This window comes from Oenanthe melanoleuca, chromosome 24, assembly GCF_029582105.1.
Source record: "Oenanthe melanoleuca isolate GR-GAL-2019-014 chromosome 24, OMel1.0, whole genome shotgun sequence".
Lineage (NCBI taxonomy): Eukaryota > Metazoa > Chordata > Aves > Passeriformes > Muscicapidae > Oenanthe > Oenanthe melanoleuca.
In genome coordinates, this window is record NC_079357.1 from 1,618,937 (window position 1) to 1,634,519 (window position 15,583).

Here is a 15,583-nt window from a genome sequence, read left to right on the forward strand (position 1 = left end):
TTGGGGGCAGATAAAGAGTTTCTTTCCTCTTATTCTGGGGGCAGAAAAAGTGGTTTTTCCTCCTGTACTGGGGGCAGATAAAGAGTTTTTTCCTCCTATTCTGGGGGCAGATAAAGAGTTTTTTTCCTCCTATTCTGGGGGCAGATAAAGTGTTTTTTCCTCCTGTTCTGGGGGCAGATAAAGTGTTTCCTTCCCCCTGTGCTGAGACACCCTCTGTGCAAGCTGCTGCCACCACGAGTGTCACCCAGGGTGAGCAAACCCTGGAAACCCTGCGGGCTCAGGGTCCTTGCAGGGCAGAAATCTCATTTTTTTTTTTTTCTTTCTTTTCCCAGTGACAATTAAGGACGACAGAAACCACAGCAGCAGCTCTGGGTACCTGCTGCAGGCTCTGTCCCCCCAGAACACCTCGGTGGGGACGTGGCAGGGGCCACCCACGGGGAACTGCAGCTCTGTGGGCACTGTGAGGTTGAACATCACTGAGAGCACAGCCAACTGGACATCCCCCAACAGCAGCCTGCCCTTCGTGCAAATCAGGTGGGGACAGAACCCAAAATTGTCCCTGTCCCTTCGTATCTCTCAGGAAAAAAATTCAAAATTGTCCTTGCCCATTTATACCTCTCAGGAAAAAAATTCAGAATTGTCCTTGCCCATTTATATCTCTCAGGAATTCAGGAAAAAATTAAAAATTGTGCCTGCCTCTTTATATCTCTCAGGAAAAAATTTTAAATTGTGCTTGCCCATTGATAACTTTCAGGAATTCAGGAGAAAATTAAAAATTGTCCTTGCCCATTTGTATCTCTCAGGAAAAAATTAAAAATTGTCCTTGCCCATTTGTATCTCTCAGGAAAAAATTTTAAATTGTGCTTGCCCATTGATAACTCTCAGGAATTCAGGAAAAAATTAAAAATTGTCCTTGCCCATTTATATCTCTCAGGAAAAAATTAAAAATTGTCCTTGCCCATTGATAACTTTCAGGAATTCAGGAGAAAATTAAAAATTGTCCTTGCCCATTTGTATCTCTCAAGAATTCAGAAGAAATTGCCCTTGCCCATTTATATTTCTCAGGAATTCAGGAAAAAATTAAAAATTTTCCTTGCCCATTTGTATCTCTCAGGAATTCAGGAAAAAATTAAAAATTGTGCTTGCCCATTTATATCTCTCAGGAATTCAGGAAAAGCTTAAAAATTGTCCTTGCCCATTTGTATATCTCAGGAAAAATTAAAAATTGTCCTTGCCCATTTATATCTCTCAGGAATTCAGAAGAAATTGTCCTTGCCCATTGATATTTCTCAGGAATTCAGGAAAAAAATTGAAAATTGTCCTTGCCCATTTGTATCTCTCAGGAAAAAATTAAAAATTGTCCTTGCCCATTGATAACTCTCAGGAATTCAGGAAAAAATTAAAAATTGTGCTTGCCCATTTGTATCTCTCAAGAATTCAGAAGAAATTGCCCTTGCCCATTTATATCTCTCAGGAATTCAGGAAAAGCTTAAAAATTGTCCTTGCCCATTTGTATATCTCAGGAAAAAATTAAAAATTGTCCTTGCCCATTTGTATCTCTCAAGAATTCAGAAGAAATTGCGCTTGCCCATTGATATTTCTCAGGAATTCAGGAAAAAATTAAAAATTGTGCCTGCCTCTTTATATCTCTCAGGAAAAAATTTTAAATTGTGCTTGCCCATTGATAACTTTCAGGAATTCAGGAGAAAATTAAAAATTGTCCTTGCCCATTTGTATCTCTCAAGAATTCAGAAGAAATTGTCCTTGCCCATTTATATTTCTCAGGAATTCAGGAAAAAATTTTAAAAACCCCTCCATTCACCGAGGGGACTTGTGCTGCCCAAAGCTGCTGTGGGATTTGGAGATGCTCCCTGAGTAGAAATGCAGATTAATTCCATGGAAATGGGCTGGCTGAGCACTTCCATTAGTGCTGCTGGGAAATGTTTGTCCAGGGGGAGCAGAGCCTGATCTGGGGGGAGGAAGGACACCAGAGCTGCTGGCAGGAGTTAATTCTAATTACAGGCAGCAGATGGTTCCTGGTTAATTGCCACCCTGCTACGAGGCATCCCCATCCCAGCCTGGAAGCAGCCAAAATGTGATGGAGAAATCATTTCAGATGTTAAAAATAACCCCCCAAAAAAGCTCAGTGTGGCTGGGGGGGCAACATAAGTGAGCTCAGGGTGGCTCCAAAAATTCTGATCCCTTTCTATCCCCACATGAGACACTCAGCTTCTCTCCTCTGAGCTGGTTTTCCTCTCTTTTCCTTCCTCCCACAGGGTCTATCTCAGCCTCCCTGGCAACACCACCGAGCTCAAAACTTGGATGCTGAGCACAGGTAAATAATTGTCCTGGTTTGGGGACAGGTGTCTGCCAATAAAGGCAGAAGCTTCTCTTTGAAATGGAGAATGGAAACCCCCTCCCTCCAAATTATTATAATTCTGAAATTAAGGGGCTCTCAGGCAAAGATATGGGAATTAGGAATAACAGTTCTTTACTAGGAAAATTCAAATAGAAATGCAGTATTACACAGAACAATCCCAACCCTGCCAGAGTCAGAATCCAAGCTGACACCCGTCAGTCAGTCAGGGTGTTGGCACAGTCCCATTCAATGGTGGCTGCATCCTCCTGCAGGGGCAGATGTGGTTCAGCTGGAGCAGTGCTCCTGGAGAAGGTGCAGTTTCCTCTGAAGCTCCAGGGATGATGTGCAAAGGTCTGGTTTTCCTCTGGAATCCAGTGGAAAGAAGGTGCCTTGGTGTCCAAAATGTCAGTTTTTATCTGGGTAGGAAAGGCTTGGCTCCTCCCCTGGCTGGAGCATCTCCCAGTGGGATGATGGAATTTTATCAGTCATGCCCTGGGACTCACTGGCCATTAACAGGAGATATCTCCTGGAGGGAGGATGGGCTGTGGGAAGATAAAGATGATTGCCCAGCTGGTTTAAAGATGGCCCATGAGCAGATAATGTGTGCCAGGAGATCAGGGTCACTGTGACAGAATTCACATTTCTGGCCACATCCTGAACTGCAGCCCAAGACAATAATCTTCATTTCCAGCATCTGGGGAAGGACAAGCAGGGGCTTCACTCTGGGCTTTGGGGAGAGGGCAGGGAGGGACTCAGGGTGCCTGGGGCTGTAGGATATCCCATATCTCCAACAGCCAGGCAAAGACAGAGGGTTAAAATTCCAATTTTAAACCTTTTCAAGCTCCCTCTTTGCTTTACGGGATGTGGAAGCAGCTACAAACCACAGGCCAGGCTTCTTTATTTCTGAATGCATTGGGAGCTGTGGCTTTGCTCTCAGGGAGAGTTTCTGCTCCCTCACAAACCCCAGTCTGGAGGGTGATGATGCTGATGATGGATTCACAGAGGGCTTGAAAAAAAAAATGAAAAATATGAAAATAATTTCTGTGAAATCAGAGTTAAGCACAGCCTCCTGGAGGAAGTCTGTTTGGATTTGTAATGGGGTTTTTTGTTGTTTTTTTTTCCCCATTTCAGGGGCAGCAAACAGCACCTTGTCCCCCAGCCCCACGCCCAGCGCGGTGAGCAGGGCTCAGAGCAGCTGCTGGCTCCTGCTGCTCCTCACGGCCACCCTGCTCTCCTAGAGACCTCAGGAAAACCTCTCCTTCCTGCGTGTCAGGGTGGGAAATGCACTCATCATTCCACAGGGAATTCTGAATTCAGTCCTCCCCCTGCTCCCCTCGCCCAGCAAAATGAAATATTTCCCAGCAGAGACCCCTCAGTGCTGGGTTTTCAGACACAAAAAGGGGTGAGCAGACCCCGTTTAAAGGGAACACTCGTGGATTTCCTCATCCCCTGGGGCTCTGTGAAGCACAGAGCTCCTGAAGAAGGAAAATCCCAGAAGGAATCCTCCCAGAGCTCGGGGTTTGCATCTCCATCCCCTCCTGGCACAGCCCCAAGCTCAGCTGAGCCTTAGGAATTTACATTCTTGTTATTTGGTCCAAAATCCCCTAAATTTTGTTCTTTCATCAGATTTTATTCTTTCTTTTCCGTTTATTTTATTTTTTCCTAATTTTTCTGGAAAGACAAAGCGGGCATTTTTTTTTTCCTTTATTTTTTATTTAAATCAACATCTGATTTTGCTGTAGGGCAAGATAATTGCGTGGGCCAATGGAAGTCTTGATTTCATTGTTATTGTTTGTATTTTTATATGGGCAAAACGTTTATTTAGAAATGTTCCAACTTGAAGCAATTTTGTTTTTTTTCTTAAACCGATCTAAATAAAATAAGGAATTAAAATGGATTCTTGCACCTGCCATTATTTCCTTTGTTGTGATGCTGGGGGGGGATTTGAAATGATTCTGGAATATTTGGCTTTGATCCCACACATAAAAGAACAAATAAAGGTGAGGCCTGAGCTCTGCAATCCTGCAGAGGAGTTTTTTTTAATCCTCCTGTGCTTCCTCTTCAGGAGGCTGAGCCCCAAATCACAACAATAATTCAGATCTGAAGAAGAGCCCTGGATTTAAACTGCCCTGCCCAGCCCAGAGCTGGGATCCAAATCCCCTCATTTCTGCAGAATAAATCCTAATTCCCCAGTGGATGAAGGCAATAAAGGAGCCTGAAAATTTTCCACAGGAGCTGAACAGCACAAGAAAAAATTGTTCCTGCCCATTTATATCTCCCAGTAGTTCAGGAAAAAATTAAAAATTGTCCCTGCCCATTTATATCTCTCAGTAATTTAGGAAAAAATTGGTCCTGCCCATTTATATTTCTCAAGAATTCAGGAAAAATTTGTCCTTGCCCACTTATATCTCTCAAGAATTCAGGAAAAAAATTTCCCTGCTCATTTATATCTCTCAGGAATTCAGAAAAAAATTAAAAATTGTCCCTGCCCATTTATATCTCTCAGGAATTCAGAAGAAAATTGTCCCTGCCCATTTATATTCCTCAGTAATTCAGGAAAAAATTGTTCCTGCCCATTTATATTTCTCAAGAATTCAGGAAAAATTTGTCCTTGCCCATTTGTATCTCTCAGGAATTCAGAAAAAAATTTAGAATTGTCTCTGCCCAGTTATATTTCTCAGGAATTCAGGAAAAAAATAAACGTTGTGCCTGCCCATTTATATCTCTCAGGAATTCAGAAGAAATTGTCCTTGCCCATTTATATTTTTCAGCCACTCAGACACCAGGTCTAAGTGGGAAATTTTTTTTTAAATTTTATTTTTTTTTTTTAAATTCCCACAGAATTGTCTGAAATATTATCAGTGAAAGTTGTGATTAAACACCTGCTAAGGCTGGTTTGGCTTTCAGGCTGAGCTTTCATTGAATTCCTGCTTGTTCAAATTGTACAAATCCATGGTTTGCCTCCAAAAAATTAAAGTAATTCTCCCTCTCGTGCCCTCAGTGTAAATTCCACTTGTCTCACCCTAATTTCCACTTTTCCCCTGTTTCCTGGTGGGTTGTGCAGGGATTGGTTCCAAAGCCACAATTCCCCAGATGCAATTTGAGCAGTGCTGAATTCACAGAACCTTCGGGCAGAATGTCAGAGAAATGAATTTTTTAGCCATTAAAATTGGATGGCAACGAGCAGAGACAGGGCCAGGCTTTATCCAGTGCACAACACACACTAAAATCCTAATTAATGCTGCAAATTACCTCTCAATCCAATCTCCTTGTTGATCCATCCATCTCCTAAGATTGCACCTTGGATAATAAATAGGAAATTGCATTTAAATATCCCTGTGGCACCTCCCGTGTCCCAGATTTTCCTGAGGTGCTGCTCTGTCCCATCCGTGACATTTTCATTAAAAATGAACATTTTCTTTTACACCTCTGTCTATTTAAACTTAATTCTGCCTCCAGAGGTGAGAGGGGCTCTAAGGATCCCCCAGGTGAGAAATCTGAAATCCTCAGTTACCTGTGAGCAGAAAGCTGTTACTGGCACTGCTGAGCTCTTAAAACATTGATTAATCATAAACAGAGTGATTACAGCTACATAAAGCCACATTAAATTTTTTCCCATCCTTCCACTGACTTCCTGCAATCCCTGAGGTTTTAATTGTTGTGCCATCTCACCTCAAAAAAAAAAAAAAACCAAAAAAACAAAAACAAAAACAAAAAAAACCCCAAAAAACCCACACTAAACAATACCTCCAAAAAACAAAAAAACCAACAAAAAAAAAACAAACCCAAAAAAACCAAAAAGCAAACAAACAAAAAAGGTCCCCCCAAAAAATAAAACAAAAAACAAACAAAAAACAAACAAACAAACAAACAAAAAAAAACAAAAAACAAAAAAAACAGCAGTTTTTTGGATTAGAGATGATTTCTCACATTTCTCACGATTTTTTCATGAATTTTCAAGGCCCACAGGTGCCTTGAACTAGGACAGAATTATTTAATTTTTTGCCACATTCACTGAATCTCTAGGCGAATTTCTGGGTGAATTTCTAGGTCAATTTCTAGGTGAATTTCTAAGTGATTTTCTGGGTGAATTTCTAAGTGAATTTCTAAGTGATTTTCTGGGTGAATTTCTAAGTGAATTTCTAAGTGAATTTCTAGGTGAAATTCTAAGTGAATTTCTAAGTTAATTTCTAGGTTAATTTCTAGGTGAAATTCTAAGTTAATTTCTAATTTAATTTCTAGGTGAAATTCTAAGTGAATTTCTAAGTGAATTTCTAGGTGAATTTCTAAGTGAATTTCTAAGTGAATTTCTAGGCGAATTTCTAGGCGAATTTTTAGGTGAGTTTATAAGTGAATTTCTAAGTTAATTTCTAGGTGAATGTTTAAGTGAATTTCTAAGTGAATTTCTAGGTGAATTTTTAGGCAAATTTCTAAGTGAATTTCTAAGTGAATTTCTAGGTGAATTTTTAGGCGAATTTCTAAGTGAATTTCTAGGTGAATTTTTAGGCGAATTTCTAAGTGAATTTCTAAGTTAATTTCTAGGCGAATTTTTAGGTGAGTTTACAAGTGAATTTCTAAGTCAATTTCTAGGTGAATGTTTAAGTGAATTTCTAAGTGAATTTCTAAATTAATTTCTAGGTGAAATTCTAAGTGAATTTCTAAGTGAAATTCTAAGTGAATTTCTAAGTGAATTTCTAAATTAATTTCTAGGTGAAATTCTAAGTGAATTTCTAAGTGAATTTCTAAGTGAATTTCTAAGTGAATTTCTAAATTAATTTCTAGGTGAAATTCTAAGTGAATTTCTAAGTGAATTTCTAAGTGAATTTCTAAATTAATTTCTAGGTCAATTTGCGAGCAAACATTTTTTCCCAACCAGTGTACCAATAATTTTAGCCCCAGCAATCACCTGAACACCCAGCCCCGGTTTCTCTGCTCGCTGCTCACACTTCATGCTCCGTTTTCACTCCTCGTTAATTAATTAATTAATTAATTAACTAATTAATCGGTGCCAATTAGCGCCAGGCACGGAGCAAACACCCTGATGAGCTTTACCCAGGGTGGGAATTGCCGGTGTCAGAGTGTCCCTGGGCTCCTGGATCCAAAAATAAAACAGGTTAAGGAGGGAAATTCCAATTGGGAATGTGAGCTCAGAGCAGCTCCTCAGTACGTGGATTATTTATTAACTCCTTCATTGTTGGGGCTACAATGGGCTGTAAAAAACCAGCCCTGAGCCTGAGTGGCAGAACTTTGTGGGGTTCCTCTCCCTGCTGCTCCTTTTGGGCTCTCACACCACCCCAGGCATCACAGCATTCCCACTGGATCAATTCCCACTGCCAGAGCTCCCCTGGCCACTCTGCTTCAAACAGAAAAATAAAATAAGAAAAAAAAATTTTTTTTTTTCCTCCTCCAGTGAGGCAGAATGGAAAAAAAGCTCCCTAAACCAAAAATTAATAAAAAGTAAAGCTGGTGATTGACAGATCACCTGGGCAGCCCCAAACTTTGCTTTTTGCTGACAGAACCAGAAGTTCCCACAGGTACTAAACACAATCAGGTGCTCCCACTGCCCCCTGCCCACCCAGCCCTCTAAACCTGATTTGATTTTGATTTTTGGTTTTTTGGTGTGACAGTTCCCATCGTTATTCCCTGCCATTCACATTTATATGCTGGAGCAATAAATAACAAAAGCTGGCTGTTCCTGCAGCCTGTGCTGGGACCAGCTGTGACCTCTCAGGGCTGTCCTGGCCCCCACTGCCACCTGAGCTGTCCTTCAGAGCATTTCATCACTCAGTAACTCACTCAGAGCTTAATGTTTAATTCTGGGAGTTCATTCCCTCCCTCCCCGATGGGAATTTGGAATTGCACAGAGAATTCCCTGCAGAGCCCCAGAACAGCTCCCACTGGAATCCCAATCCCGAAACTCCAGCTCTGCTGTTTCCAAAGCACCCAATTTATTCCCATTTCCCCAGAGCTGCAGCCACTTAAACCCCAGAGATGAGAATAATTGACACAGACAAATCTCCAAGGTGCCCAGAGCAGTAAATACAAACTGGGGCTTTGTAGGGCTGTGGAACTGCAGAATCCCACAGCAGCCTGGGCTGGTTCTGCTGCCTCCACGCCAGTAAAAGCAGTGGGCTGTGCTGGGCAGATGTAACATTTTGTTTGCTTGGCTTTTAATTCCTGCTCTGATAAAGGCACCACATGATGTGTGTGAGTGTCCATGACTCACTGAAGGCAGCAGTGCTCTGTGAGTCAGCAGGACCTGACCTCCCTGCACGGAGCCCACGCTGAATAAAAATGTCTGGTTCCACGTCTGGGGGGAGAAAAAAGCAGGGAAGACAGGAAAATGTGTCAGCAGAGCTCATTTCATCCGAGGCACTGAGCACTCTGACACTGCAAGGAACCTGCAGACACAAATTCCCCAAAGCAACACCTTTAAAAAGGATAAAAACCTCCAAGCTGGAGCTCCCAGGGCAAGGGGAAGGTTGGAATATCCCTCATTTTTCTCATTATTCCCTTTCTGAAGCACTCCCAGCAAGGTTGAGCAAAGCTGAACCAGCCCAGGGGACAGAACTTTACATCCAAAAACAGTTTTAAAGCCAAACCAGGTTTTTTTTTGGCCACCTTAGCTCAGCCTGGAGCAGAGTGTGGCCAAGGTGAACAATTAGGCAAGTTCATTAAACTCCCCAAAGGGGCTGTTTGCTCCAATCAAATCCCCCATTTCCTTGAAAAGCAAGGCAATTGCTGCCCTGATTTTTGAAAATTATTTACATTAATTATTCTTGCTGGCCTTTCCTAATTATTACTCAAAGGGAATCACAGCCAGCACTGGCACTTCTGCCTCTGGGCAGACACTGTGGCCTGATGTGACCTTTAGCCACAGGAATTGTGCAATGACCATTCCCTCTCTGCTCTCCTCAGCTTTCCCAGCTCCAGGAATATCCAGGATAACTGGGATTAAACTCCTCTCACAGGTTTACCCTGCTGCAACAACCTCCACTGGGTTTTGGGGTTGATTTAAAGATTTATTCTTGCACTCCCTCCCCTGGGGCAGTGACATTCCCTCTTCAGTTTTCCATGCTCACCAACACCCTGCTCCCTTTGGCTCTTCAGTTTGGATCAGAAGTGGTTTTTTTACTGCTCACCACACAGAGAAAGATCTGCTGGCCACAGGAAGGAATGTGCCTGCAGCACAGGAAATAAACTGATAAGAAAAAAAAAAAAAAAATGTAGTTCTCACTCTCAAAAATGCTTCTCAAGAAGCAAAGCAATTAAATATATTATTAAATATAATAAATTAATTATTTAATTTAGAGAGAAAGCAAAAGCTTTTGTGATTTTGCCAGGCCCACCTCCTCTCTCCAAAGCTGCTTTATTTACCAGGGCACAACTCTAAATTTCACATCAGCTGGGTGGCTCAGCTTGGCAAAACAGGAAGGTCTTGAGAGAAAGCAGAGGAACCAGCCCATGCTGAGAACAGAGATGGGCAAAGAGCTGAGAGGGTCCTTGTGAAACATCTGCAGTGTCCTGATGTGCACAGAAGCCAGGGCTGGTGCAGGAGGTGCTGAGCTGGTTCTGGAGCATCTCTCCTGAGCAGCTGAGCTGAGGCTGATCTCACTTCACAATGGTTTCCTCTCCCTTGTAAACCACCACGTTCTGCTCTGTCTCCTGCACCTCCACCTTGTGAAGGATCCCCTGGGGCAGCAGCTTCTGGAGGTTGTCCCAGATGAACACAGCAACGTTCTCTGTGGTGCTGGGGGGAACAGCACAGGGTCAGGGCTGGGATGGCAGAAATGTCACCAATGCTTGTCCCCAGTGCAGCCCAGGATGGGCTGGGATGGCAGAAATGTCCCCAACACAGCCCAGGACAGCTGGGATGGCAGAAATGTCACCACAGCTTGTCACCAACACAGCCCAGGATAGGCTGGGATGGCAGAATTGTCACCAAAGCTTATCACCAATGCAGCCCAGGATGGGCTGGGATGGGTGAAATGTCACCAATGCTTGTCACCAGTGCAGCCCAGGATGTGCTGGGATGGGTGAAATGTCACCAATGCTTGTCACCAGTGCAGCCCAGGACAGCTGTATTGGAATTGTCTGCCTGGGGAGGTGGTGGAGTGTTTAAAAAAAGACTGGATGTGGCACTTGGTGCCATGGTTTAGTTGAGGTGTTAAGGTGTGGGTTGGACTCGATGATCTTGGAGTTCTCTTCCAACCCAGTGATTCTGTAATTCTGTGATTCTGTGATTTTCTGATTCTGTAATTCTGTGATCCTGTGGTTCTGTGATTCTGTAATTCTGTGATCCTGTGATTTTGTGATTCTGTGATCCTCTAATTTTGTGATTCTGTGATTCTGTCATTTTGTGATCCTGTAATTCTGTGATTCTATGATTTTGTGATTCTGTGATTCTATGATTTTGTGATTCTGTAATTCTGTGATTCTATGACTTTGTGATTCTGTGATTTTGTGATTCTGTAAATCTCTGACTCTGTGGTTCTGTGATCAGCCCTGGAGACTGTCCCAGCCCCTCCAGGGCCCCCATCACCCACCTCACCACCTCAGAGAAGTAGGGCACATCCTTGTCCAGGTTTTTGTGGTCCAGTGGCTCCATGATTGCTGCCTGCAGGGAGAGGACAGTGACAGGTTCAGATAACCACACACAGCCAGGCAGGATGGAAAAAAGGGAAAGAGCCCCAAATCCAGCTGTGAAATCCCAGCTGGAGCCTCACACAACTGAGCTAAGGCATTTGAGTCTTCAATTATTCCTTAATTTCTTTTTTATGTCCTGCCATCAGCAGCTCACCACACCCCCATGCTGGTACCAAATTGCTGAGCTCTAATCAATTCTCCCAGGGGGTCAGAAGGAAAATTGGGCTGGTTTTACCTGCATGTATTCCTTCAGGTCTGTCAGGTTCATCACCATCCCCGAGACTGGGTCAATCTGCAGGGGAAGCACAAGGGAGATTGGTGACCTGGCAGCACAAATCAGACAAGAATATCTGTGGAAAATATCCTTCCACTGTCAGAGGGCTCCAACCCCACTCCTGTGATGTTCCCAAAACAATCCCAGAGGTTCCACTCTCTCCTAAAGCTGACACCAGGGAGAAACACTCACAGGAAGAGTCCTCATGATAAAAGCATGAAAACAGCATTGAACTGCAAATCCTTGCAGTGAACAGGACAATGGCCATGGAAAACCTGCTCTAGGGATGTGCAGAGTTTCTGAAACACTCTGGGAAATCCAGGCATGGGGATTCTGCCACACTGAGAGAGAACAAAGGTTCTGGCTGCACTCACCTCTCCACGCACGGTGACCACAACTGGAAAAAGAGAAAAGATCAGGTCACTGTGGTGTGCAAAATAAATCTGCTGCTGCTGGGGACACACAGCCCATTCCCTGCTCACCCACAGGGTGATTTTATAAAATGAGGGGATGTTCCATAAAAACAATGACTCAGAGGCACAAAAATCCTTCCCCAGGGCCTGGTGCCCAGGCAGGGGGGGATAAGCCTGTGTTCCCTGATAAAGCAGCTCCTCACAGAGGTTTCAGGTGCCAACAACCCAGGGAGCCACTCCAGGAACTGGAGAGATCCAATTCTGTGTGCTCAGAGTGTAGAAATGGGAGAACTTGTGAAAAAAAAAAAAAACAACACTTAAATTATGTTTACAGGCTGTTTAATTTGCACGGCTTTTGCTTAGAAAAATCTCCCTCCCAATCACAAGGATTCTGCAGAGTGTAAACAAGCAGATTTGATTCAAGAAGTGGAAATTGAAGATAAATATTTATTATCTATTCAGCTGGTTCAACCCCCTGCTGCTGAAATTTCCTCCCAGTTCTTAATAAAAACACAAACCCACTAAGAGCTGTGTCATGCAGAGAAGGAGAGGCCCAGCCCTCCAGGGGCAAGGATGGGAATCAGCTCCTCACCTTTGTAGTTGTGCCCGTGGCCATTTGGATTGTTGCACTTCCCAAACAGCTTCAGGTTCTCCTCATCACTCAGGGATTTACTGTGGCAAAGGCAGGCACATCAGCTCCAGATGCTCATGGACTCACTCAGCTCTGCTTTCCAGCCTCCATCTCTTCCCTCTCACATTTAACACTCAGAGGAGTGTTTGCTCCATGAGAAGATGCTGTTGACAGCAGTGAATCTTTTTTCTGTGTCTGTTTCACAGCATCTGCCTGACACCACTGCTGGATAAATGCTCTACAGCTGGGCCCAAAATCACTCAGGTCTGCAGCAAGCTGCACATTTGGGTTTATTTTTAATTGGCAAAGCTTAGGGAGCCTCTCCAAGGAGTACAGAGGAATTCCCTCTGAAACAATCCAGGGGCTGCTCCGAGTGTTTCAGGCCAAGGCTCATTTTGGGAACATCACAGAAATCCCAGGATCACTGAGGCTGGAAAAGAACTGTGAGATCACGGAGCCCAACCTGCGACCCAGAGCGCTGAGTGCCACATCCAGGAGCTCCTTGGGATGTGGGATTTACCTTCCAAGGCCTGACCACCCTTCCCATGGAGAAATTGCTGCTGATTTGGTCCAGCCTAAACCTCCTCTGGCACAGCTCGAGGCTGTTTCCCTTTGTCCTACAGCCTGAGAGAAGCAGCCGAGCCTAAAACCGCTTTTGAGGCAGCATCAGCTTTAGGAATAAATTATTTTCGGGGGGAAAACAGCAGATCGGGGGGCGCAGGGCGATGTTTACAAACCGAAAGCGCCGCTGGCTGTAACACGGAACTGCAGCCGGGCACTGGCGGATGGCTGCGGGAAGGGGCTGAGCCAGGGAAGGAAAAAAAAATAAAAAAACCGGGAAGGAAACACGGGCTCGGAACCTCCTCCCGGCGGGCTCACCTGAGCGGGGCTCACCTGAGCGGGGCTCACCTGTGCAGGCGGTGGCAGGCGCTGAAGGTGACGGAGCGCGACAGCCGCGCCAGGCGGGCGGAGCGCGGCGACATCGCGGGGACGGAGCGGGGACGGAGCGGGGACGGAGCGGGGACGGAGCGGGGCGGCTCCAGCCCGGCTCGGGGGCGGCTCCAGCCCGGCCTCATCCCGGCCCCGGGGCGGCTCCAGACCGCGGGATCCGCCCGCCGAGATCCGGGGATGCTCCAATCCCTCCGTGTTCAGCCCCGGGATGCTCCAATCCCTCCGTGCTCAGCCCCGGGATGCTCCAATCCCTCCGTGCCAGTGTTGGACCCGGGGATGCTCCAATCCCTTCGGGTTCAGCCCGGGGATGCTCCAATCCTCCCGTGTTCATCCCGGGGTGCTCCAATCCCTCCCTGTTCAACCCGGGGATGCTCCAATCCTCCCGTGTTCAGCCCCGGGATGCTCCAATCCCTCCGTGTTCAGCCCCGGGATGCTCCAATCCCTCCGTGTTCAGCCTGGGGATGCTCCAATCCCTCCGTGTTCAGCCCCGGGATGCTCCAATCCCTCCGTGTCCAACCCGGGGATGCTCCAATCCCTCGGTGTTCAACCCGGGGATGCTCCAATCCCTCCGTGTTCAGCCCCGGGATGCTCCAATCCCTCCCTGTTCAACCCGGGGATGCTCCAATCCCTCCGTGTCCAACCCGGGGATGCTCCAATCCCTCCGTGTTCAGCCCCGGGATGCTCCAATCCCTCCGTGTTCAACCCGGGGGTGCTCCAATTCCTCCTCGTGTTCAGCCCCGGGATGCTCCAATCCCTCCGCGCTGGTGTTGGACCCCGGGATGCTCCAATCCCTCGGTGCCGATATCGGATCCGGAGATGCTCCGGTCCCTTTGTGCCGGTATCGGCCCCGGAATGCTCCAATTCCCGCGTGTTCAGCCCCTGGGATGCTCTAATTCCTTCCCGTGTTCAGCCTGGGGATGCTCCAATCCCTCCGTGCCAGTGTTGGACCCGGGGGTGCTCCAATCCTCCCGCTTTTGGCCCCGGGGATGCTCCAATCCCTCGGTGCCGATGTCGGACTCGGGGATGTTCCAATTCCTCCCTGTGTTCAGCCCCAGAGATGCTCCAATCCTCCTGTCTTCATCCCGGGATGCTCCAATCCCTCCGTGTTCATCCCGGGGTGCTCCAATCCTCCCGTGTTCATCCCGGGATGCTCCGATCCTCTCGTGTTCAGCCCCAGAGCTGCTCCAATCCTCTCGTGTTCAGCCCGGGGTGCTCCAATCCTCCCGTGTTCATCCCGGGGTGCTCCTGTCCCCCCGTGCCAGTGTTGGAGCCGGCATGGCTGTGGACACACCTGCACCCCGGTGATAACATCCATGGAATCCAAGCACAGCCATCCTCAGTGTGGTGGTTCTCAGAAAGCTTTGGGAGAACGGGGAGAACCTGGATGTGCCCGTGCTGCAAGGGTGTGAATGCACATTCCCGGAATTCCTGGGAATTCCTGGGGATAACGGAGTGAACTGAATTTGTCAGGGTGGGAAAACTCCAAGCGTGGGGGCAGGATCTGTGTGCGAGAGCGGGCTCGGGAGGAGAGCAGAGCCCGAGTGCCCAGCCCGGGGTTGGAAGCCGAGCTCTGAACACGGCAGCTCTGGGACTCAGCTCGGGCTGTGCCCTGCAGCACACCCTCCCTCCCTCCCTGGCTGTCATTCACACAAGGTTCCACCTGAGCCTCTGATCCCCTTGTGTTCCCCTCCTCGACGAGAAAAAAACAATAAAAAACTTAAAAAAAAAAAAAAAATGGTGCTTGAATTCCATTAAACGCCTCTCAGCATCATTAGCAGCGCTGTGCGCCGGTCCTGGGGGACAAGGCTCCGGGATGTGACAATGACCAGAGGCTGCAGGGCAGGGCTGCACGGCACCAGCGGGGGCTGTTTGCCATCTAGTGGCTGAGCCTCCTCTGCCTCTCCCAAAACCCTGAGGTAAAATCCTTTTTCTCTCACCAAGACCTGTGAGGAAGGCGAAGGAAGGTCAGAGGAGGTGAAGCCCCAAGGGTGGAAGAGCTCGTTTATTACTCAAGGAAATTATTCCAATAGCTCTTCAGGCTCTTCAATGAAAAATGGAAATTTTCACTTTTCACCCACACCTGCACCCCAGAGCTCAGCAGCTGGAGAAGCCTGGATGACACAGGGGGCTGGAGTTTGTTCTGCTCTGCTTAACCCCAAAGGGATACCAAGGCCAGAGGGGAGCTCTCCGTGCTTCCTACTGGTTGAACTGGGAGGAAGGCAGGAACTGCCAGCCAGCAGAGCTGTGTCCTGCTCTGGAGATGTGTCCCCCACACCCACAGGACTGTGTGAGGGCAGGGAAAGGAAGGA

The 15,583-nt window shown here is 46.5% G+C and overlaps 1 protein-coding gene across 1 annotated transcript; it reads right to left on the minus strand.

The window, feature by feature from the left end:
* Positions 1-9,711: 9,711 nt before the first annotated feature.
* Positions 9,712-13,408, minus strand: PTS (6-pyruvoyltetrahydropterin synthase). The gene is made up of 6 exons (XM_056509661.1): positions 13,233-13,408; positions 12,285-12,364; positions 11,654-11,676; positions 11,241-11,297; positions 10,906-10,976; positions 9,712-10,109 (listed from the first exon to the last, which is right to left on the minus strand). The coding sequence occupies exons 1-6, from the start codon at positions 13,397-13,399 to the stop codon at positions 9,971-9,973; spliced, it is 537 nt and encodes a 178-aa protein (XP_056365636.1). The 5' UTR covers positions 13,400-13,408; the 3' UTR covers positions 9,712-9,970.
* Between the last annotated feature and the right edge of the window lie 2,175 nt (positions 13,409-15,583).